Source organism: Typopeltis vanoorti, chromosome 9, assembly GCF_054136105.1.
Source record: "Typopeltis vanoorti isolate ZY-2024b chromosome 9, IOZ_Tvanoo_1.0, whole genome shotgun sequence".
Classification (NCBI taxonomy): Eukaryota; Metazoa; Arthropoda; class Arachnida; order Uropygi; family Thelyphonidae; genus Typopeltis; species Typopeltis vanoorti.
Genome location: NC_143557.1, coordinates 43,313,128 through 43,337,285, shown reverse-complemented (window position 1 = coordinate 43,337,285; position 24,158 = coordinate 43,313,128). Strand labels below are relative to the sequence as shown.

Below are 24,158 nucleotides of genomic sequence, written 5' to 3'. Positions count from 1 at the left end.
CATTCTTTTTATTTTAATAATTCAACAATAGTAATAGATTCTTAAACATTTTGGTTGGGAAATCATGAAATAGTCAGCTTCTACAATAAAGCGCTTTCACAACATACTTTAAAAATGAATCTGTCCAATTCATAGAGGAAATAGATGGGGATTTCTATTAGGGATTATTACAAAAGTAATAGTGAATGCTCATGAAGTCATGACTTTTTTTTTTTAGACAAATGAAGAAAAATGTTATTCAATTTCAGATAAAATTAAAGGCCTCATTCACAAAGTACTGTTTCACTCTTAATCTTTCAGAAGTTAATGCAATAATTTTCATTAAATATAATAAATTCTTTCTATATTGTCTAAAACTGTCACTATGAGCTTTCCTCATTACATAACTTTTGGATAGGACTAAATGAACTTTTTCCATTTTTTTTTTTACTTATTATTATTATTAATAATATAACTAAATAACAATGCATACCTCGACCAAAAATTCCCATGTTACTGATCCGTTTTCATTTGGTAAGGCATGAGTCCCTAAACTTTTTAGAACAGTACTGAACACCCTGCAATGAATTCAATTTACAAAAATAAAATTATATAAAGCAGTAGAAATGTTTTATATATATAATCATTTCCATAAACAACACACCTAATACATACAAAATTCCCCAAGGAAAATCTGCCAGTTGTCGAGGATTGACACCTTGCAAACTTTTAAGCAAGTGAGTTCATGTTAATAACCAAAGCAATCTATCAGATATTCCTAAGGACTTCCAGATCAGATGGCAATAGTTCAGATAACCAGAAACTCATTTATGTGTGGAGGGGGAGTGGGGGAAAGACAGACAATGCTAAAAAAAAAAGAGGGAAAAATTGTAAATTTATTAATAGCATTCTTCTATTTAGACAGTAATCATTATCACAACTGTAGACAGATTTATGTCTTAATAAATTGTGGATAAATTTGTATTGCCTAAAAATCTTACAAGTTTTAACAGTAATTTTAAATATCAAATTTCATTAAATTCTATGGAGCCAGGAAGGAGTTATCATCATTTAAAGAAATTTCGAAAATTAAAAAAAAAAAAAAAAGGTCCAATTACAAAAATAAAAAATAATATATATATATATATATATATATATATAACAAAATGGAATTTTATTTTATTTTATTTTATTCAATTTTATCCTGCTCGAGACTAAACAGTGATCACTTCCAATTTCAAATCCTCTGTACACTCTGGTGTCCTGCACAAGGGAGAAAACACCATTATCAACAATAACGTAGTCAATGAGACTTTTCTTATTCCTTGCCTCTTATCTCTATGTGAATTTGCTCAGAACATTTCTGCTCAGGACATTGACTGGTTATTACTAACACCGTGTTCCAACATAAAAATGTACACAAATTCAGATAGAGAGAAGAGGCAAGGAATAAGAAAAGTCTCATTGACTATGTTATTGTTGATAGTGATGTTTTCTCCCTGGTGCAGGGCACCAGAGTGTACAGGGGATTTAAAATTGGAAGTGATCACTATTTAGCCTTGAGTAGGATAAAAGTGAATTTCATATTGAAAAGAATAAGTTTAAGAAAATGTAAGAAAGTTTTAAAGCGAATAAAAGTTGAGCAGTTCTCACATGTGAATTGCAGACTAAAATACAAAGATTATTGAAGAAAAAATGAAAGAGTTTGAGAACAGGAACTACACCTTGGCGATTCAGTGGCAAGCCCTTGAAGAAAACCCTTATTGATTCAGTTAGAGAGGCATGTGATGAGGTTATCTGCAAGGATAGAAAAATTAGAACTCCATAGTGGACACAGGAAGATAAAGAGGCAGTGAAGAAAAAGAAGAATGCATATCAAAAGTTCCTGGCAAATAAGTCAGCTTGGGCTCTTACAGAATACAGAGACAAATGTAAGATAAGAAAGCTAAACACTGTGTAAAACTAGCTAAACAAAAGTCATGGGAGGACTTTGGCAAGAACATAGAAAATAAATACCAAGAAGGTGGAACAATATTCTGGAGTTTCTTGAAGAAGCTTAGAAATGGAGGAAAGAGTGCTGTAAAAGGAGTTAGAGATGATAAAGGTGATATGAAAATAGGAGAAAAAGATATTCTTGAAGTATGGAGTAATTACTTTGAAAGATTGCTAAATGAAACAAGCAGTGATAGCACAGTGGTAAAAAAAACTCAACAGGCATACAGTCAGGAATACATATCCATACTTGAAGTAGAAAGAGCCATCAAAGGCTTGAAATGTTGAAAGGCAGATGGAGTAGTATGTAGTAGATCAAGTATGGTGGTATAAAAGTCTTACAGTGATGGCACCACATAGTTCAGAAGACCTGGACAGAGGGACGAATTCCCGATGATTGGAGTACAGCTCTCATAGTACCCATATATAAAAAGGGAAATAAAACTGAATGTGAGAATTACAGAAGTATATCCCTATTGAGTGTTCCTGGTAAGATATATGCAAGTATACTTGAGAAACGGTTGAGAAGAATTGTGGAAGAAAAACTTAGTGAAGAACAAGCTAGATTCAGGTCAAATAGTGGCTGTCAAGATCAGATCTTCACTTTACGACAAACAGTTGAGAAATCATGGGAATATAACAAACAGATCTGTATTTAAGTTTTGTCGATCTGGAAGAGGTATATGACAAGGTGCCAAGAGAGAAGCTATTCAATACGCTACAGTTATATCGTGTCAATGGTGCAATATATCAAGCAATACTTAGTCTTTATTTGAGTTGTAAGTCAGCAGTTAGAATTGAAGGAAGTACAGGAAGATGGTTTAATGTTAATTCTGGTGTGAGACAAGGATGTACATTATTCCCTCTGTTATTCATTATCTATATGGATCACATTATTAAGGAAAGTGGTATTACACATGATATCAAAATTGGAGATGTTAATGTCACTCTCTGCTTTATGCGGATTATCTTATACTATTAAATAAATCCGCTACAAGTCTGCAAGATTCTCTGACTAAATTGAATAACTGTTGTAATAGATATGGTATGAAGGTCAGCAATAAAAAGACAAAGACAATGAAAATAGGCAGAATAGTTGAAAATGTCAACTGCATAGTGAACGGAGAACTTGTGGAACAAGTAAAACATTTCGGCTACTTAGGCACGATTTTTAGTGAAGATGGTAAATTAAATATGAAAATAGACAACAGAATCAACAAAGCGGGTATGGTAGGAAGTCAATTGAATAAATTCATATGGAATAAGAGAGAAATTAGCCAAAACACTAAATTAGCTGTATACAAGACAGTATGCAAGCCAATTTTAACTTTTGGATCCGAGAGCTGTGCCAGGAGTAAAACACTTGACGAAAAACTAAAGACCGCAGATATGAGCATCCTGAGAAAGATTAGAGGCGTGAACAGATGGCATCAATGGCAATATCATATTAAAAACGAGGATATTAGGAAAGAACTTGACATTGTCAGCATCCAGCAATGCATTAGCAGAGCTAATCTCAGGTGGTATGGTCACTTAAACAGAATGGGTGAGGAAAGATTAGCAAAACAAGTGTTCACTGCCAGGTTGGCAGGAAAACGACCCAGAGGAAGACCAAGATATAGGTGGATTGATATGGTACAAAGTGCCTTAGACGATAGAAATACAAGATCTGATAATGGTGGAGTCTTGACAAGGAACAGACTGATTTGGAGGAAAATTGTAGATAGGAAGTTAGTAATGATGTAAATTTTTCATGTAGTACTATCATATCCAGTACACCTCTTGAGGGTACATGGCAGGAATTTGATGATGATGAATACCAAAATAGGAAAAAAAAAAAAAAACATTGGCTAAGACTATCCTAAACAGACAGTTTATAAGCTACTTTTTAATCCACCTGCTCACCATACTGAAGATAGTAATAGAGTTTAAAAAGTTTAACAGGCTAGACTACCAAGAATTCTGAACACTTTGCTTTGATTATTAAAGACATGCATCTTCAAAAAGATGAAAGTTTTGTCACTCCTGACATAACTTGTGCAAATTCTGGTTATTTTCTTTTTAAAAATACTATTTTTAAACAAAACTTCAGCTTGACCATGGGCAACCCATTATCAACTATATTATTATTATTATTATGTGAAACCTCCAGGGAGTCCAAAGACTCATTGAGGGAGAGCACCTACTCTACAACTCTCCATCTCCGCCAACGCTATCTACCGCCCACCTCAACCACTAGTATTTTCACAGACAATCATAAACATCCATTCTCACAGTGGGATTCCAACCCGCAGCCTTTTGGCTGGAGAGCAGATACGCTAACCACTTGGCCAACCACACCGAGTGGTTTTCTTAATTTGGAGTCATGAACCACATTCTTTAAAGGAGTTTCCGAACAATCTGAACAATCGACGCCAGGAATACAATTTACCTCAGAACTGGAAGTTAACGGTTCTCTCCCATTCTTGGATGTAAAATCACTAATTTGTCAGAAAAACTAAAGATCTCTATTTATAGAAAACCCACACACACCAACAGGCACCTTCATGCACAATTACATTATTATTATTACAGGCTACAGACTCATCAATGGGGTGCCCTAAACATCATGTCAAGAACTATCCAACATTTGTGCAGTATCTGTCATACTTTACTTTGAATTCATTCACAGTCATGGTACCAACAACAACAGACTCTGGCAACCTATTCCACTCATTCACTACTCTCCAAACAAAAAACCTGCTAACAACACTCTTCCTTAGTTTCCATGGATGGTCCCTAGTTCTCCCACACCAGGCCTATTTCCTTCAAAAATTTCCTTTGAAATTTTTCAGAACAGAATCTTGTAAAACCCCTCAGTAATTTGTATATCTCAATCATATCATCCCTTTTCTGCCTATCAACCAGTTTCTGTAACCCACAAATCTTCAACCTATTCTCACAGAAGGTTCATTCCATACGCTTGCTACCATCTTGATCACTCGCCTCTGAAATCCTCTCCACCTCTTCTTCATTGCCAAGAAATCTTGGCTCCTAGATCTGCACGCAGTATTCAAAATGAGGTATTATCGAGGCCTGATAAAAAGGAATAATAATCTACTTGTCTCTGCTCATCAAAGTATTCTTTGGTAACCAAGTAATCTAATGACCTGCTTTAGCCACTTTTGCTATGTGCACTCTAAACTTTAATCTCCAAACTAACCCTCCCAAGTCTCTGGCTTCATTAATTTCCTGAAGTACAGTTTCACCAATGTGGTATACAGCTGATAATCTTTTACCCAAAAACGCATAACCTTACACTTTGACACATTAAACTAACATCTCTTTGACCAGTATGCTGATCTTTCCAAATCAACCTGCAAAATTTAATATCTGTATTAACTACTGCTCTACCCAACTTTGCATCATCGACAAACAACTGAACAGTTCCTCTCTGATCTTTTCCTATATCATTAATATACAAATTAAACAGCAGCGGCCCAAGAACAGAGCCCTGTGTTACTCCACTAGTTACAGTCCTGCCTTCTTCTGGACTCTACTCCTGAATAAACTACTCAATGAAATCTCTCCATCAATCACCCTATTATCCACCTCACAAACCAAATATCCATCCCCCATGTGCTGCAGTGTATTGTATAGAATTCCATGATATCCTGTCCATGTGATATCCTTTTGCAAAGTCCAGCAGTATTACTGTAAACGCATGAACTTTATCTAACTCAGTTGTCACTGCATTATAAAATGTGAGCAAGTTACTGAGGAATGACCTACCCTTCACAAAATTATGCTCCTCCCCCATACATTACCCCATTTCCATCTACCCATTCCTGTATTTTGTTCTTAACCAACTTCCCCAATACTCTGACAACAACTCCTGATATGCTGACTGGTCAGTAATTTGCTACATCGGTCTTGGAGCTTCCTTTATGCAATGGAACTATTTTCCCCTTCTTTCCAGCCCCCTAGGATCTAACCCAGAGCTGAGACTTAGATCATGGTCAAGGGCAATGATAATTCTCTCGCCATTTCACGTAAAACTTGAGCTGGTATACTATCCAATCCCGCAGCTGTATTCACATTAAGGTTCTGTAATATGCTATCCCCCCCCCACACACACACATTTCATTTACAACAGTTCCCATATAAGCCTTTGGATTGTTCCTGCAATATCACCACCTGAATGATATACTCTTGCAAAGTGTTCACTTAGTAATTCTACTATTTCAACTGATTCAGTTACCTGCCTACTATCGGCATTCATTAAATCATTCTGCCATAAATATTCTTTCTTTTACTTGCAGCATATCAAAGTGTAGCTCAGTGGATGTGGCGGTTGCACACCACGGAGCTTGACCGCACAAAAGAAGACTTCTAGGTTTCGAATCTAGTCAGCAACTAGAGGAAATTTTTCTAAGCCTTTTTTTGACAGGTTCCCTAGTTAGTCGATCTCTGGCACAGGCAAGCAGGTTTTTTTCCCGGAAACTTGGATTTTTTTGTTGCATAAACTCAAGAAAATCGACTGTAGAACCCATACTATTTCAGACATTAAATATATTGTGTTAGGGTTAGGGACCACAAGTTGAAGGCACTTGTTGAGCCGTCTCTCTTCACTGTGTGCTGCTTAATTAGTGATAGCTTGGGCCAGCTATCTCTGATGGGTACCAGTGGAGATTGAACTGCCCACTCAGTCTCCAAAAGTTAGATAGGGCTAAAAGCGGCCTCGCCTACTCCCTGCACAGGAATAAAAGGCATTAGCTGATTTTTTTTTTTTTTTTTTTTTTTTTTAATTAAAAGAACTGTTTGGGATTATCTTATGCCTGCATTGCTAATTTCCTTTCATACTCAGCTTTTGCTTTTCTTGCCACACTAGTTACCCTTCTGGCCTGTGCTTTTTGCTGTTCATATGCCTGCTGGTCACCTTTCTACTTAAATTCCCTCCACAATTGTTTCTTTTTTTTTTTTTCAACTCCAGCTTAATGATGACATTCATCCATTTAACTCCCACTTGATTTACTCTCCTGACTCTAGGTATGCAGTCTGCCATTACTCCCCTCAAACACTCCTTTACCACTTCCCATTCACTATCAACATCTAGCCTTTACAGTTTTATCCATTCCAGAAGCTTGACATCATTTCTACTTTGGACAGACTTGCTCATTCCTTCCTCAGTGACAAAGAAGAGATCACCAAAGAACTAAGTTTTTTCTTAGAAACTTTCAGAAAAATGTCTATCCTAAACAGACAGTTCATAAGCTACTTTTTAATCCATCTGCTCACCATACTGAAGATAGTACTAATGTAAAAGGCTTTACATCTCTACTGTACATCAGCTCTGTTTCACCAAAGTTAACTAAAATTCTCAAGAAATTTAAGACCATACTTCTTTTACTCCTCGTTCCAATCTTTGTTCCTTACTTAGTACAACTAAACCAAAACATGACAGCTTAAAGTATCCAAGAATTTATCATCTTGGATGTAACTGCAATGTGCCCTATTATGGTCAGCCAGAGAAATCCAGAGAGTTGTGTATGGAAGAATATGTGAAAGATATTACATATGGCAGGACTAGAGTCAGCACGCCATCTAATCATGTTCTTAATTCTGCTTGCCCTAACAGTGAAGATTCTGTAATTCATCCAGTGATTTGGAACAAATCAGAAAACATTTTTAGATGCTATGATGAACTGAAGAGAAAAATTGTGGAATCAACAGAAATTGTCGTCAATCCAATCCATCTTAATACTAATCTTAGCTATAACCTATTTGATTGTCACTCTTCAGCTATCCAACTTTGGCATACATGATATTATGCCTGCATCAAGGTGGACAAAATTAATATGGCATCCAGAATGGCTTTAAATGTCAGCAAAACATTTGCAAGTTAATTTATAGATGCCTCTTGTAATGCATATTTTTTGTATTTCTCTTTTCATGTTATGCACCCGATAAAGTTTGCTAAGAAAATGAAACTAGCTGTGTGCTCTTAGCTTCTAGCCATTAAATTTTTTTAATCACACATATATATATATATATATATATTATAATTCATTTTACTTGGTGGGAATATTATTAAAAAGTTTTAATGACTAATACCGAGAGATAAAGAGATGACATGGTATATTTGAAAAGATACTACTAGTTTATTAGTTTTGTTGAATTTCTCAACATCTTCAGGTATCACAATCAAAGAAATATATAAAAAATTATAGACTTAAAATTGCATTAACAGAACAAGTACAAAAGACAGTAGCGTGTTTGAAAACAAAATGCGAGCTTGAGTTCCAAATAAATGTAGACTACATGCCGTCACAAGTGCGCCAATACTGAGCAGAGGCAACGTGTGCATCAGAGAGAGATTGAAACTTGGCTGTTGTTGATATGTGAAGAATCTAGAGAAATTTCTCTAGATTCGACAATCTTTCTCTCGAGCTCATCATAGCACACATGGATGTCAGAAGTTTGAGTCCAGTTCACAATGTGTTGGCGGCTTTCGTCTCAGTTAACTGAAAAGAGAACGTGGCTAGAGAGAGAGCACTGGCTCTAGTCTTGTTGTAGGAGATATCTCTATAGTGTTCTTCCAAACGTAGAAGGATGGATTTAGCAGTCTGGCCATAGTATGGCTTTCCACAATCACATAAAATCTTGTACACTCCTGGAAACTGAGTTGGAAGATGTTTCTCTTTAGGTTTACTAAGTATTGAACGAAGTTTTGGGGAGCGTAGTAAAGCAAGTTCTGAAGCTAAACTTCTCGAGAATTTTTGCAAGTTTTCGTGAAAGAGAGCTGATGTAAGGCAAAGAGATGAAGGCTCTGGGGGAAGGGGGGTCTTCAGAAGTAGTTGAGTGACTGGGGGGAAAGAAATTTGTCAATTTTATTAGGAGAGAAACTATTATTAATAAAAGTTTTTTTAAGAAAAAGGAGTTCGTTTGCAATTTCTGCTTCTTCTGTAAGTAAAGACTTGGCTCGGTGAGCTAAGGTGGAAATAATACCAAATTTGTGTGTGTGTGGGGGGGGGGGGGTAGTGATGGAAGGAAGCATGAAGATATCTATCAGTATGAGTAGGTTTTCTAAAAACTGATCTCTTTGCCTTACATCAGCTCTCTTTTACCAAAACTGGCAAAAATTCTCAAGAAGTTTAACTTCAGAACTTGCTTTACTATGCTCCCAACACTTCGTTCAATACTTAGTAAACCTAAAGAGAAACATCTTCCAACTCAGTTTCGAGGAGTGTACAATATTTTGAAATTGTGGAAAGCCATACTATGGCCAGACTGCTAAATCCATCTTCTACATTTGGAAGAACACCGTAGAGATATCTCCTACAACAGGACTAGAGCCAGTGCTTTCTCTAGGCACGTTCTCTTTTCAGTTAACTCAGACAAAGGCTGCCAACACATTGTGAACTGAACTCAAACTTCTAACATCCATGTGTGCTATGATGAGCTCGAGAGAAAGATTGTCGAATCTAGAGAAATTTCTCTAGATTCATCACATATCAACAACAGCCAAAGTTTCAATCTCTATGATACACACGTTGCCTTTGTTCAGTATTGGCGCACTCGTGACAGCACGTAGTCTATGTTTATTTGGAACTCAAGCTCGCATTTTGTTTTCAAACACGCTACTGTTTTTTGTACTTGTTCTGTTAATGCAATTTTAAGTCTGTAATTTTTTATATATTTCTTTGATTGTGATACCTGAAGATGTTGATAAATTCAACGAAACTAGTAAACTAGTAGTATCTTTTCAAATATACCATGTCATCTCTTTATCTCTCAGTATTAGTCATTAAAACTTTTTAATAATAATAATAATAATAATAATATATATATATATATATATATATATGATTAAATTTTTTTAATCATACACACACACACACACACACATTTTATCATTTTAAATCATCTATATCAACAAAAATGTAATTATAAAAAAAAAAAACTTTCATCAATTACTCTTGATGGAAAGGCTAGCAGAATGAAATTATTGTGCTATAATATACCCATATAACCAGTGGTGAACTATAAGGGGCTCCCGTGAGCCCTTAGTTAAATTTTTCTCAAATCTGCGAGCCCCTTATTCTTCTTGTTTACTTTATTTTTTTTTTGAAAAATATTAAGCGACAAACTCATATGGTAACCTAAAAAAATAAGTCTATTCGGCAGTGTATAGATTATTTGGAATTATTGTTTCAACTCCTCTATAACAAATGTCCCAAGTTAGAAAATAAAATAAGCGCATGCACTATCTTTACCCTTCTGCCTTCCACTAGCCAATCAAATGTTTTATAAAAGATTATAAAAGATTTCATTCTTATTATATTTTGATAGTTAAAAAATGTTTTTCTTATGTAAGATAAATTAACACAGTTGACTGTGTGCAAATATTTCATGTTTAGATCATGAAATATTTGTTTAAAAATGATAGCCTTTAGAGGTTGATTGTCCGCTCATACTTTTTGATTGGAATACACAAGCTGTATTAATAAAAGTTATGGTGTGAAATACATCTTTTTTTTTTTTTTTGCTTGACAATACGAGCTCTTTGTTAAAATTTCCATAGCTCACCACTGCATATAACTACCCATCCACCTATCTCCTTCATGCCCTGTGGCACAAGATCCTTCTTCTTTTATTCCTTTCTTTGCAACTAACTCTTCCTCTCTATGTTTTAAGGTAATATATCCATATGAAAATAAAACTATGCTCAGCAGGATCTTATAAACTGTTTATATACAGTAATTTTATATGAAATTCAAAGTTATCATGATGTCTATGATAATGTGCGGTATATTAAAATGTCTGACATTTACAGTATTCAAAGGGATTAACTAAATATCACTTCTGACTGATGGTAATGATATTAGGTATCTCTCTACATATTTCTTTATTATTCTTCTCAAGATAATGAAATAATTTACCTTGCTGAAATGTTCAATAAACACAATAAGTTCTACATACATACATTATGTAATAGCATGCAATGCATTATTTCATTTATTAAGTATTACAGTAAAACCCCTTTTTTACACTTTTCAGGGGACTGATGGAAAAAAGTGTAAATAGCAGGAAACGTAAAAAACATTTAAAAAAAAGGCTAAAAGATGACTTACTGCTAGTATGAGAGTCTACCTACTCGATTACCAAATTTAATAACTGAAAATAAATGAATTTACAATTACTTACATTTATCTATTTAAAAAATCTTTAATTGTTTTTGCTTTTCAATTTTTTTTTTTTTTTGACATAGCAGCAGATTGCTTTGCATTGAGTTGAATGCTTGACCGGTTTTTTACTATCGTGTTCAAAGCGGACATGGAGAGTCCAAGATCTTTTGCTAAATGCACACGTGTTCCGGCATGCCAATCTACACGTCGCAGAATTGCCATCCTTTCTTCTACCAAAATACATTTTCTGTCTTTTTTCTCCATATTACTAACATGGATAATCCACCACCACAACTTGAAAGCAACTTTCACATGCTAAATTACGTAGCAGAAATTCTGCAATATCAATTCGTACTGTGACTGAAAACTCACGGTATCGCCTCATCACTACATTACTGCTGCAAGCGTGCAAGTAACCATGTTGGCATAAATGAAACTACAGCCGAAAGCAACACTATTTGGGAACAGAAATGCGCATATTTCTGCAGAAATTGATTCGAAAGTCAGTATTACCACCTGAGAAAAAAACGCAAATCACGGGAAATAACGTCCACATCAAGTTGTTAATGGCAGGAAAACAATATATCGTAACAATAGGCCTTAAGACGGGACCAACGGAAAATGATGCAAATGGCAGGAAAACGTAAATTGCTGGAACGTAAAAACGGGGTTTTACTGTATTTACATAAAATTAATGTCTTAGTGATTTACATGCCAAAAAGTACTGGTATAATTATAACTAAGTGTGTTAAAATGTTTTTATTTGTTTTTACTTTAATTTCATATAATCTGGCACTGGGCAGTGAAATTTAAATTCATCCCCTAACTAAAGATGTTCACAACCATCCATGCCTATAGTGTGATTCAAATACGCAACCTATTGGATGGAAAGAGTACAGGCCATTGTGCCTAATGTATAAGGGGAAGCAATCAGGAGTACATATCAATATTTCAGCAAGTTTAAAAAACAAAACAAAACATGAAATGTGGAAAGGCAGGTGGAATAGATAATATCCAAAGAGAAATGCTTGAATACGAAGATATGAAAATTTCATAAGTGATTTACACCACATAATTCCAAACAGTTCATCAGAAAGGTGTAAAAAGTTTTTTTTTTTTTTTTTTTTTTTTTTTTCCCACTTGGTTGAAAAGTAAATTATACTTGCCAAGAAATTATGTTATTGTTGTGAAGATACTTCACCGGTAACCTTTAGTAAAGGAATGAATTTGAGGATTAAACAACAATATAATTTCTTGGTGAGTATAATTTACTTTGCTGAGAAAGAGTGATTTCAAGATTACTGGAATCAAGCTATCATAGTAGCTATCTATGAAACTAAGTGCAAGAACAACACAATACACTGAGCACAAGTGAGAAGCTCGTGGAAATTGTAGATGAGAAACTAAGGAAAGCTGGGTTCCAACCAAACACAGGTTATCAGGATCATATTTTCTTTAAGATAGTCAAGAAAGAAATCATGGGAATACAACCTATTGGATATTACAAACAAAACAAAATTTTGGTTGTAATATCTGGAAAATGTTTATATACAGAGTGGACAAAAGAAAAGATGTTCAAAACTATACAATAATATGCTTGCAAATGGGACAATATGCAGAGCAATATATATCCTATACTGAAATTGTAAGTCAGATTCTAGAATTGAAATGAATACTAGATGTTTTCATATTAAATGAAATGATTTGATGATGTACAATCAAACAAAAAAATCAAAAGAGTTCTCATGGCATGCGGTGAGTGTATGGAATGGGTATTCCTTTGGAATTAGATAAGTGCATATCCTGAATGTGTTCAAAGACAGATATAATATGTATTTACATATGAGTGACTAAAGGGACCATTCCTCAATGAGTCCTTGGACTGAGAAGTATTCCAAATAATAATAAGAAGAAGAAAAGTGAGGTGTAAGAAAAGATTGCACACTATCTTGAACTCTGGTGATGTTGAGTTGGGATGTGTTTCAGAATTTGTTCCAGTAACTGACTTTTCACTGTTTGCCCTGGTTACTTTGCAAAAACAACAGGGGCCTTGTTTAACCAGGTGACGCCCCTGCCAGCATGAAATTCTGCATGTTGTACCATCATTTTATATTTTGGTTTAAGCCAATAAGAATACAATTTGGTCGGCTAAATCCAAAATTGCCAGCCCATCCTCTTTCATTCAGTATCCAGATAGATACCTAACAGGGGACACCACAAGAAGGTGAGATTGGACATTAGGTTATATATATATATATATATATATATATATCTCATCTCATCTTCCTTATACCCTCTTTTACCTTGCGGTGTCGAGGGTCCATCGATCATTCATCGGACCTCACTCCGTTTACAGGATAAGGTGGTCAGTCTTATGCCCCGGTGTATCCTATGGCCTGTAGTGTTGAGTTCTCAAGGCCAGTTTGCCTGCTTTATGGGATGAAAAACCCCAGAATAAACTGGGGAAAAAACCCTGCTGTCCATGCCCAAGACTGGCTAACTTGGCTATGACTGAGGAAGATCCTTCAGCTCCTCACGTCACTGACGGGAATCGAGCCTAGGACACTCCTTCCCCAGGCATATATGGTTGCGAAGCGCATAGCCACTAGGCTAACCGCGCGTTATATATATATATATATATATATATATATATATATATATATATATATATTCATACTTTTATATACTGACTGAGATCCAAGAATTAGAACAAACAATTAAATTTATTAAATACGCAACATGTTTCATCAGAGTGGCCGACTTCTTCAGGCGTGAGAGAACACAGAAAGCCAATAAAAAACACTATAAAGAAACACTGAGTCACTATAAAACTATAAACCACAGTTAACTTTGAACTAGAGCTACAGTCCGTGTTAAAGTTCTATTGTTAGACACCTGTGCACATTTGGCTTCACGAGTGCGTCACTATCTGACAGCAGAGCTGAATGAGTCCAGTAAATTGTAGCTGAGGTTACTGTTTATATGAAGAGGATCCATGACAATTTCTTTAGACTCGATTATGCAGTGTTCTACCTCATCATGGCATATGTGAAGGTTTGAAGTTGATGTCCAGTTTAGCTCATGTTGGCGGCCTTCATTATTTGTGTTTACTGAAAACAGGACATGGCTTGAGAGGACACTAGCTCTGGTTCTTTTGTAAGCAATGTCTCTTCGGTGTTCTTCGAGACGTAGGAGGGTGGATTTTTCCATTTGGCCATAGTATGGTTTTCCGCAGTCACATGTGATTTTGTACACACCTTGGAATTGTAGATGGTTGTGAGCTTGTTTGTATTTGCTTAAACTTGATCTTAGTTTGGGAAGAGTATAGAAGCATGTTTTTATGTTAAACTTTCCCAAAATTCTTCTTAGTTTCTTGGAGAGCATGCTGATGTATGGCAAAGGAGATAACCTTTGGGGTGGTCCTGTGTTTCTACGTTGTTTCGTTGACAGCGGTATAGTTGTTTATTGATAGTTTTTGAAGAGTAGCCATTGTTTTTGAAGGTCCTTTTAAGATGTTGTAGTTTCATTTTTTAGTTCTTCATCTGACAGTACAGATCTGACACGATGTGCTAAAGTTAAGATGATACCCATCTTCTATGCAGGATAGTGATGTGAGGACGCATGCAAGTATCTGTCTGTTTGCGTAGGTTTTCTAAAGATGGAGATTTTTATGGAGTCAGATGTCTTAGTAAGTTTTACGTCCAGAAAAGGTAGAGATCCATTTTCTTCAATCTCCATGTTTAATTTGATGTATTGGTGGAAGTTGTTTAAGTGATTTAAAAAAGTGTGAAGATTGTCAATACCGTGTTCCCAGATAAGGAATATGTCATCAACATATCTAAGCCAAATTTTTGGCTTAAATGTAGAAGAGGAGATTGCCTTTTGTTTGATGTCCTCGAAAAAGATGTTGGCTAGTATTGGAGAGAGGGGTGCTGCCCATTGCTAATCCTTTCTTCTGTTTGTAAATTTTTCCTTCAAATTCAAAGTAGCCAGAGTTAACACAAAATAACTCTGGCTACTTTGAATTGTTGCTTAAATTATGGAAAACTTCTTGTGTCGGAATTCTGTGAAGAAAGCTACTACGTCAAAGCTCACCATAATGTCAGAAAACTTGAATTTTATATTCTTAATTTTAGAGACAAAGTCTGTTGAGTTTTTTATATAAGAAGGAGATTTTCCTGCAAAACCTTTTAAGGATGATGCCAGATATTTTGATAATAATATATTATATATATATATATATAATACTATAAATAATGCTATTTTTTTAATCTATCAGCCACTTTTTTGTTTTCTAGAAACTGACATTAATATTTATGCTATTATTATAATATAGAATAAATCAGCCAATATGTTCATAAAGATAGACCCAATAGACACAATTTACTCAAGGGGATGAATTTTCAATGCTGCTCTAGTAAATATCAAGAGGTTTTCTTAATAAATCTGAAATTTTATGTTTGAATCTTAATAAATCTATAGTAAATCAAAAAACATAAGTTGATTCTCTAAAATATTCATTACACGTGAGAATATTAACTCAACATACACACTTTGAACTGCTAGAGAAAGTTACTGCACGTAATAATTATCTTACCTAATAAGACATGTAATCTTAGCAAGACATTCGTCTGGTGTTGGGGGTTGATCATCTAGGTGGCTATCTCCATAACCACCATCTGAAGATTTAGTCTGGGCAAGATCCTAAAAAATTTATAATTTCATTATTAACACAATCAGACATGAATTTGACAAAAAACAGTTTTAACTACCTAAATGGCCATATGGATGAAATACAGCCAGGCCTCATATAATGTGAGTTCAATTAACCTTTTTTTTCCCCAGTTACTGCATTTTCAAAATATTATACCACTCTTTACATGATGCAAATTTCCAGTTGATGTCATCATTTTTGTGTGATGATTTAAAAAGATTTGAATCACATGCCAAACTTACTGCACATCAGCCAAGCAATAAACAAGCATTTGCATGCTGCCTGCCACGTTGAGTCCCATCAACCATGGGAAGCAGAGAAGTTACTTGTTTGTCTCCCACTAATAAAGCCATGTGAATTGAGCAATAAACTTGGGTGGGTTTCCCCATATCAAATAATTTTTTCATTATTTATTTTATGCAGTAAACAGTTGTTATTTCTATAATTACTGTATTTTCATTAACTTTCACGTAATATACAGGTAAAAGATTATTTATAAGGTATTTTTAAATTCTTTGTGGATATATCTGACCAATTATAATTTTTCCTATTGATTATTATATTCAATTTATGTGTTTTCATTTAGCACAATGAGCTCGTAGGATGAGTTAATTGTGTTAATCAAGGCCAGCTTGCATTTCAAATAATTTATGTTTTACGTCCATGTTACTTCAATTTTAATGCATATTTCACAACCATATATTTACTGATGCATAAAGACATCATGACCAGTATGGTGGTTAATGCCTAAATGATAAACTTACATTCTGCAAGAATTGTAATTGAATAATGGGAATAAAACCTCTTATGAGGGAAGGTTGAAAAGTTCTGATAAACACTTAGAACAAAAATGACTGGTTTGTGCAACAAGAGGAAACACTTTTTTCTTAGAGGATTGCAAATGATAAAGCAGCATTTTAAAAAGTATAACATTTCGTGGGGGGAATATGTAAAATAATATGCAGAATTTGAGCAACAATTTGAGCGAAAAATTCGTACAAAATTTAAGCATATGACACTTGAGCAAGCAATCATGTTTTCTATAAGATCTGGGAACTAGGGCAATTTGTAAATGCTGGCGAGTGTATTCCTGTAAGCTCTCTGGTCAAATTTCGTATGAAACTTTCATAGTTTCAACATTCGGCTTTGAAATAATACTGGATTTAATATCCACTTGATTTATATAATTTTGCATCACTGAACTGAAGCCTGTTGGCTCTTTATTTTAGTAATAATAATTTTTTTTTTTTTTTAATTTTAATGAATTGCTTTGAACTAACAGAGTTCTGCATACACCCAAAGGCAGAACCCTATTAGTCCTGGTAGGCAATCAGTCTCCACCCACAATCAGTACTTGAGCAAATTTCTAATAAGGATTTTCAGGCTTACAGTTCACAAAGTGCAGCACATACCTTATGTCACATATCCCTCACCTTAAACAGTATATGCTGTGTGAAACAGTGCAAGTTCTATAACTGAAATTTCTGAGTTGAGGGTTGAAAACCCTGAAAGTATTACAGGCAGTTGTGTAGGCTGTGAATGAAACTGGTGTTAAAACACTGAAGAAAACATATCTTGTCTTCATCCAAAGACATTTCTATAGCTTCAATTTCTATATGAAGGTGAACAGTAAGATCCATTGCAACCACTAAAAACCATATAATCAATTTAGAATGAATTAGATTTCTATGTGAAAGATACAATATTCTTCTTAAAACTTATCAACAATGTTAACACTTCAAACAACTCAGCATGCTATATGAAAGTGTTTGAAGAAATAACTAAACATGCAAACAGTTAAAAATCACCAATAGCACTGAAAATCCTAAATAAAATGCTTCATTGGGCCCATTCTATATGAGCTGGAAATCAATAAAGTTCCTTTTAGTCTTAACTGAAATGAATCCTATATGAATTAGTGATGACTAAAAAGGTATTTAGTCGTATTTAGTAGGTATTTAGTTATTTAATTCTATATGAATTAGTGATGACTAAAAAGGTAAAACTAGCTAAACAAAAGTCATGGGAGGACTTTGGCAAGAATATAGAAAATAAATATCAAGAAGGTGGCAAAATATTCTGGAGGTTGTTGAAGAAGCTTAGGAATGGAGGAAAGAGTGCTGTAAAAGGAATTAGAGATGATAAAGGTGAAATGAAAACAGGAGTAAAAGATATCCTTGAAGTATGGAGTAATTACTTTGAAAAACTGCTAAATGAAACAAGCAGTGATGACAGCACAGTGATAAAAAACACTGACCAGGCATGCAGTCAGGAATACATATCCATACTTGAAGTAGAAAAAGCCATCAAAGGCTTGAAATGTGGAAAGGCAGCAGGAGTAGATGATATTCGACCAGAAATGCTGAAGTATGGTGGTATAAGAGTCTTACAGTGGCTGCACTGCATAGTTCAGAAAGCCTGGACAGAGGGACGAATTCCCGATGATTGGAGTAGAGCTCTCATAGTACCCATATATAAAAAGGGAAATAAAACTGAATGTGAGAATTACAGAGGTATTTCCCTACTGAGTGTTCCTGGCAAGATCTATGCAAGTATACTTGAGAAAAGGTTGAGAAGAATTGTGGAAGAAAAGCTTGGTGAAGAACAAGCTGGATTCAGGCCAAATAGAGGCTGTCAGGATCAGATCTTCACTTTACGACAAATAGTCGAGAAAGCATGGGAATATAACAAAGATCTGTATTTAAGTTTTGTCGATTTGGAAAAGGCATATAACAAGGTGCCAAGAGAGAAGCTATTCAATACGCTGCAGTTATATGGTGTCAATGGGGCATTATATCAAGCAATACTTAGTCTTTATTTGAGTTGTGAGTCAGCAGTTAGAATTGAAGGAAGTACAGGAAGATGGTTTAATGTTAAATCTGGTGTGAGACAAGGATGTACATTATCCCCTCTGTTATTCATTATCTATATGGATCACATTATGAAGGAAAGTGGTATTAAACATGATATCAAAATTGGAGATGTTAATGTCAGCTCTTTGCTTTATGCGGATGATGTTATACTTCTAAATAAATCCGCTACAAGTCTGCAAGATTCTCTGACTAAATTGAATAGCTGTTGTAATAGATATGGTATGAAGGTCAGCAATAAAAAGACAAAGACAATGAAAATAGGCAGAATCATTGAAAATGTCAACTGTGTTGTGAATGGAGAACCTGTGGAACAAGTAAAACATTTCAGCTACTTAGGCACAATTTTTACTGAAGATGGTAAACTAAATATAGAAATAGACAACAGAATCAGCAAAGCTGGTATCGTGGGAAGTCAATTGAATAAATTCATATGGAATAAGAAAGAAATTAGTCGGAACACTAAATTAGCTGTATACAAGACTGTGTTCAAACCAATTTTAACTTATGGATCTGAGAGCTGGGTCAGAAGTAAAACACTTGACCAAAGACTAGAGACCGCAGATATGAGAGTCCTGAGAAAGATTAGAGGCGTGAACAGATGGCATCAATGGCAATATCATATTAAAAATGAGGATATTAGGAAAGAACTTGACATTGTCAGCATCCAGGAATGCGTTAGCAGAGCTAATCTCAGATGGTATGGTCACTTAAATAGAATGGGAGAGGAAAGATTAGCAAAACAAGTGTTCTCTTCCAGGTTGGCAGGAAAACGACCCAGAGGAAGACCAAGATATAGGTGGATTGATACGGTACAAAGTGCCTTAGACGATAGAAATATAAGATCTGATAATGTTGGAGTCTTGACAAGTAACAGACTGATTTGGAGGAAAATTGTAGATAGGAAGTTAGTAATGATGTAATTTTTTCATGTAGTACTGTCATATCCTGTACACCCCTTGAGGGTACATGGCAGGAATTTGATGATGATGATGATGATAAAAAGGTATTTCTGACTTTTCTTCTAATTTCTGTCCAGTCTTCATATATTGAAGCCAAAGAAATGCCAGTTTTCTCCTGCTGGTTCCTTTTCTACTCCAGGAATAGCCAAATGCCTAGCAACATCTGAAAACATTCTTTTTGCTTCTGCACACATGCTCGAAAATGCAAGTGAGAAACCTCCCACCATCATGCACCACCATTACTGTTTTACAGTGCTGGGCTGGAAATGATGTTCTTTCTTTCTTCACAGTCCAAAAAAGGTTTATTTAATTAAGCTCATTTGATCACTTTCAATAATACGGCGATGACTTTTTGCTTCCCTCATCACTTAACATACCATTGTTTAGATTAAACAACAAGAACATTACAACTTTTGACAATTAGGTTTGAGGTCAAATCGCATTACCCTCTAATAACTAATTTTATTAAATTTAATTCACATCTAAGCAAGACTTCAGCAGACAATGAACAAAAAAAAATAATAACATTTCAAAACATCTTGCTCCTGACATATAAAAAGAAACATATGTTTAACTTTTTTTTATTATTATTATTTATTTTTTAATGTTGAACCCATACAAGAGAGGTTGGTTGATCAACCTATAGTACATTAGTACCGTATATGGGTTGTGAAAGGAGAAACTTGTTTACATTTGATTTAAAAGCCTGTATACTGTACTCCTTGGGAAATACATAAGGGGGAAGACTTCCCATAGTACAGCAGTAGCAGGAATGAAGGAGGAGAAAAAGAAACTTGTTCTGTGGGTTTCAAGGTGTACTGTGAAACGATGTTGGGTAGCAACTGTGCATGTTCCAAAGGGTAGCAACTGTGCATGTACTGAGCAGGGGAATTATTGATGCTATTTCAGATGACCATTTGCCATGGAAATATATATAGAATACACAAGTTGCAGAAACCAAATGTCTTTGTGAAAGTGAGAGGAGTGAGATGGTAAGAGTTGGGTCAGAGTTTTGTGTCTAATTTAGACACAAAAAGTCTCTGGCAAAAGGATATGGGGGGGGGGGGGGGGGCATTGGATGTTGGGCATCTGGAATAGTTGGGGAGAGGGGTACATTTACCACTGTCAGTTATGTGTGCATTGGAAGCAAAGTGTGAAGTCAGGAGATTGGCTTTTTCTGTGGGTGATGATGCAATAGAGCCATCTGGGTATGATAGGGGTGGGAATAGTGTTGGTCAGCAGTTACAACCAGTGGCAAGAGACCAAAAGGCACGGCTTCCATTTGGGTAGGCTGCAAGTTTCCTGGTTTTTGCCCATTCAGATTCTGTTTTGGAAGCATTAATACTTTTTTTGCATTTATTTCACGCTTGGGTATAAGCATTGAAGGAGGATGGAGTTTCTTGATGTAAGCCAGTTGTGGCATGCTTGATTTTTCATTTGTACATCTTTTGGAGAACCAAGATTTAGTTAGAGGATGGATGTTCAGAAAAGTGTGGGGAATGTATGCTTCATTGCCAGTGAGGATTACTTTGGTGATACGTTCAGTGCAAATGTTTGGATTGGAAGAATTGAAGTGTTGTCGCAATGTAGCAAGAGGAGGACTCTCTGAAAACAAGTCCAACCATGAGAATGAGGCATAGCAGTCATGGAGGCTGTCCAATTTCGCACTGTTATAATGCCCAAGTACTCCTGCAACAATGCTTACACAGACACTCCCATATAAGCATTGTTGCATGGGGGAGATGAGCACTAGATTACGGTCGGAATTATCCATGACGGCTCACTACATTCACTATGTATATGGAAGGGTCATTGATGAGGAAGAGATCTCGGGTAGAAATCTATGTTAACACGTTCGCTGCCAACTACGAGTATACTCGTAGTGGGTAAACCTGCTTCACAAGCCAGCTACGAGTATACTCGTATGACGCTTACCGCCAGGAACGAGATTATTGTAGTGACCTTGAAGAAGTGAAAATGCTTGGCTTGTGGGGCTAGCATCAAAACTGTGTATTCTCATAGACCGTATATGCTCTGTACAAGCCAACTACGAGTATACTCGTAGGACGCTTACCTCCGGTAACGAGATTATCGTACTGACCTTGAAGAAGTGAAACTGCTCGGCATAGGGGAACAGACCATGCCAAAGTAGCGTGGCAGCGAACGTGTTAAGTCCCTAATGTTGTCTCATTGTAGCAAGAGGAGGACTCTCTGCAAAGCAGCTTAAATGTATAAATTAATTTTGATGAGAAAACAGGGTTTCTTGAAGTGCTTTTATTACTGCACTTTTCCAAATCGCAACTGTGATTGCAAGTCAAATGAGGAATTTCTTCCTAAATGTACAAAATATATACAATTTTCAACATTAATGTAAAAACTTTCATAATTCACAGTATAAACAAAATCACATTACCAAGATAAATAGTCACATTTTAAAAGAAAATCACTATTTGGGGGGTAGGGGGGGCTTTCAAAAAGTAAGAAAAATATTCAGGAAAAGTTCCTTAATATACATCCCCTTTCCTTCACCCTCAACAACACACAATTTTTTCCATCAGTAATAACAAGTAACAAAAGTGTGTCTGTAAGACTGAGAATAATGAGATTCATTCTTCTTAAGTTCTATAATAAAAAGTTCACTTCAATGATGTCTATAATTCTGTTTTCCTTTCCTTTCCTTACCTCGGCATATGCTTCCATATCTTCTATGAATTGTCCAAGTAAAGTAAGTGAAAAACTGATGTCTGATATCCAAAACTGCTGAAAAGTTATTAATGCTTTTGATGCATACTGAGTCAAGGTGTGAGACTGAGAAGAATCAATAAGCCATCCCACCAATATATCCACTGTATCCTGCGATCATAATAACAGTATTAGCCAGGTCATAAAATACTTTTTTAAAAAATAATTTCTACATATGAAAATTTAGTTTATTAGAAACATTAGTTTATTGTAAAATATAAGACAATGCCATGAGAACTACTAAATATGTCTTGTTCTTTTGTTAACAAAAAAGTGATTTATCACAAATATTCAAATCTTGAAATTAAAAAATATATATATATTAATAGCAGGAACATACATAATATTTTATGAACATTTCTGTTGCTCATATTGATATAATGCATAAATTTATTTTATATTTTGATTATTAATACAGTTAGAATATAATGAATTTGATTATCTCAAAACAATGTGCATTGATCTTTCACCAGCTGTTATTATGTTCAACAACAAAATTAATTTCTTTGTGTTGGGTGTTAATAGCTCTGTAAAAATATTATACTAAGTTTTGTAATCCTCATTTCCAAAAAAAATCAGACTGTAAAATTTAAGTGTACTTTTAACATTAAACTGAATACAATTGATACTATCTGATCATTATTAGCACTGCTTAAAGAAATCTCATAAAATATTCCTTTAAAATACCTTATATTTAAAGTAAATTGGAAAATAAACACAAATTATCAAGGTAAAATCTTGAAAATATGTTATCTTCAATTAAAAAGTAGAAATCTGTATCATAGCATATACAGTTGATGCTCACTATAGCAAACAATATTACAACAAACTTACTCTCACTAAAACAAGACTATAACAAAGTAACAACTAAAGCTCTACAAGTACAATCAATGCTATGCTAAAAGTAATTCCCTAGAACAAGTTGCTACTGTGGTTCCTAAAAGTTAACCATAGAGTTTAAGACATTATTCAACTTTTCTCTTATGACTTCACTTTTCAAATTTGATCACAACATGGCAGCAAGTTAAATGAGGAATACCTTCCTAAATGCATTACACAAAATATACAATTTTCAAAATTAATGTAAATATATATATATATATTTTAATATTTTATGCACATTTGTGCACATGGTTCTGGAAAAATGCATTTGTTTCAATTACAAGGAGTAGCTAATTATGGTTAGTTACTACATTTCCTATATTATTTAATTATTCATTAAATACATTATTTACCTCATTCTACTTCTGCATTGATTTTACCTGGGTTTAGATCTCAACAAAGATCAAGACCATTCTGGATAGTGACTCCTTCGATAAAGAATAGCACAGCAATATACGTGTCTGAAAGGAATTGTGTTTTGCATTACAGAATACTAAAGCAATTAATGTGAAGTCAACAACCTCTATATATGAGTAATTGTGAAGATACTGCACACAAACTTTTTGCTCTGTTAGCATAATGCAAAGCAAACTTCCTTTCAGATGTGCAGACTGCTGAGCATTATGGGAAAGAGCCTACTAGACCAGTTTCAACTTTTATTGAAGCCTCCTCAGGGATCTAGACCAAGGAAGATACTGAGATTAAATCAATGCAGATATCATATATTTTCCATATATAAGTAGTACAACGGTGTATCACCATATTTTTAATAGATTCTGGATCAGTTTTTTCCCCCCCATTTTTTGGGCTGCCTGGGTATCGAGAAAATTATAATAGACAAGAAATTACA

The 24,158-nt window shown here is 34.8% G+C and overlaps 1 protein-coding gene across 1 annotated transcript in view; it reads right to left on the bottom strand.

Moving 5' to 3' along the window:
- nonC (serine/threonine-protein kinase Smg1) overlaps positions 1 to 24,158 on the bottom strand; it is a 1,124,353-nt gene that overhangs the window by 1,008,111 nt on the left and 92,084 nt on the right. Inside the window, exons 5-7 of the mRNA XM_090398044.1 lie at positions 22,367 to 22,537; positions 15,736 to 15,842; positions 473 to 557 (exon numbers count right to left, since the gene is read on the bottom strand). Coding sequence (XP_090254170.1) covers positions 473 to 557; positions 15,736 to 15,842; positions 22,367 to 22,537 — 363 coding nt within the window. The remainder of the gene's footprint in view (positions 1 to 472; positions 558 to 15,735; positions 15,843 to 22,366; positions 22,538 to 24,158) is intronic.